This window comes from Penaeus monodon, chromosome 34, assembly GCF_015228065.2.
Source record: "Penaeus monodon isolate SGIC_2016 chromosome 34, NSTDA_Pmon_1, whole genome shotgun sequence".
In the NCBI taxonomy this organism is placed as follows: Eukaryota; Metazoa; Arthropoda; class Malacostraca; order Decapoda; family Penaeidae; genus Penaeus; species Penaeus monodon.
Window position 1 is genome coordinate 20,376,455 of NC_051419.1, and position 489 is coordinate 20,376,943.

The following is a 489-nucleotide window of genomic DNA, read 5'->3' on the forward strand; positions in this document are numbered from 1 at the left end:
TGAGAAAGAGATGCAATGTATACACAGATACGAACGGACTTACGGATAAAGATAGATAGCTCGATGAACGCAGATATTTAAGCGAAATAAAGCATATACACGTAAACATATACATACAATACAAAATAAGTAACAATGCCAAATACCTTTACCGACCAAGCTGAAATACTTCTCATCAGACTTTGCATTATTGTTCGCCACGAAGCCTCCTCACCTGCGCCTGGCTCAGAATGCAAATACGATGATTACCAGGATTCGTAGCAACCGAAGAAATGACTGGTTGCTGGCTCGGAAGGGAAGAGGAGAAGCGAGGAAGGAAGAGCGAGAGAGCCAAGTACGAGAATCGGCTTCGGGACCTCGCGGGCGAAGGGTCTCCGCCACTCCGTTTTCTTTGAGGAAGACCAACATTAAACGGTTAGTTTTGTGTAAATTGTTATATCGTTTTTAGAAAATGTGTGCGAGTTCTTACTTAGGGCCTTTTTGGCAGCG

General features: G+C 43.8%; 1 protein-coding gene across 1 annotated transcript in view; it reads left to right on the plus strand.

Moving 5' to 3' along the window:
* Window positions 1–151: 151 nt before the first annotated feature.
* The window catches only part of LOC119594639 (sodium- and chloride-dependent GABA transporter 2-like), a gene marked incomplete at its 3' end in the record, with an annotated part of 7,976 nt that continues 7,638 nt past the window's right edge, over window positions 152–489 (plus strand). The window contains 1 exon segment of the mRNA XM_037943688.1: window positions 152–414. Within this exon segment, the coding sequence (XP_037799616.1) occupies window positions 242–414 (173 nt within the window).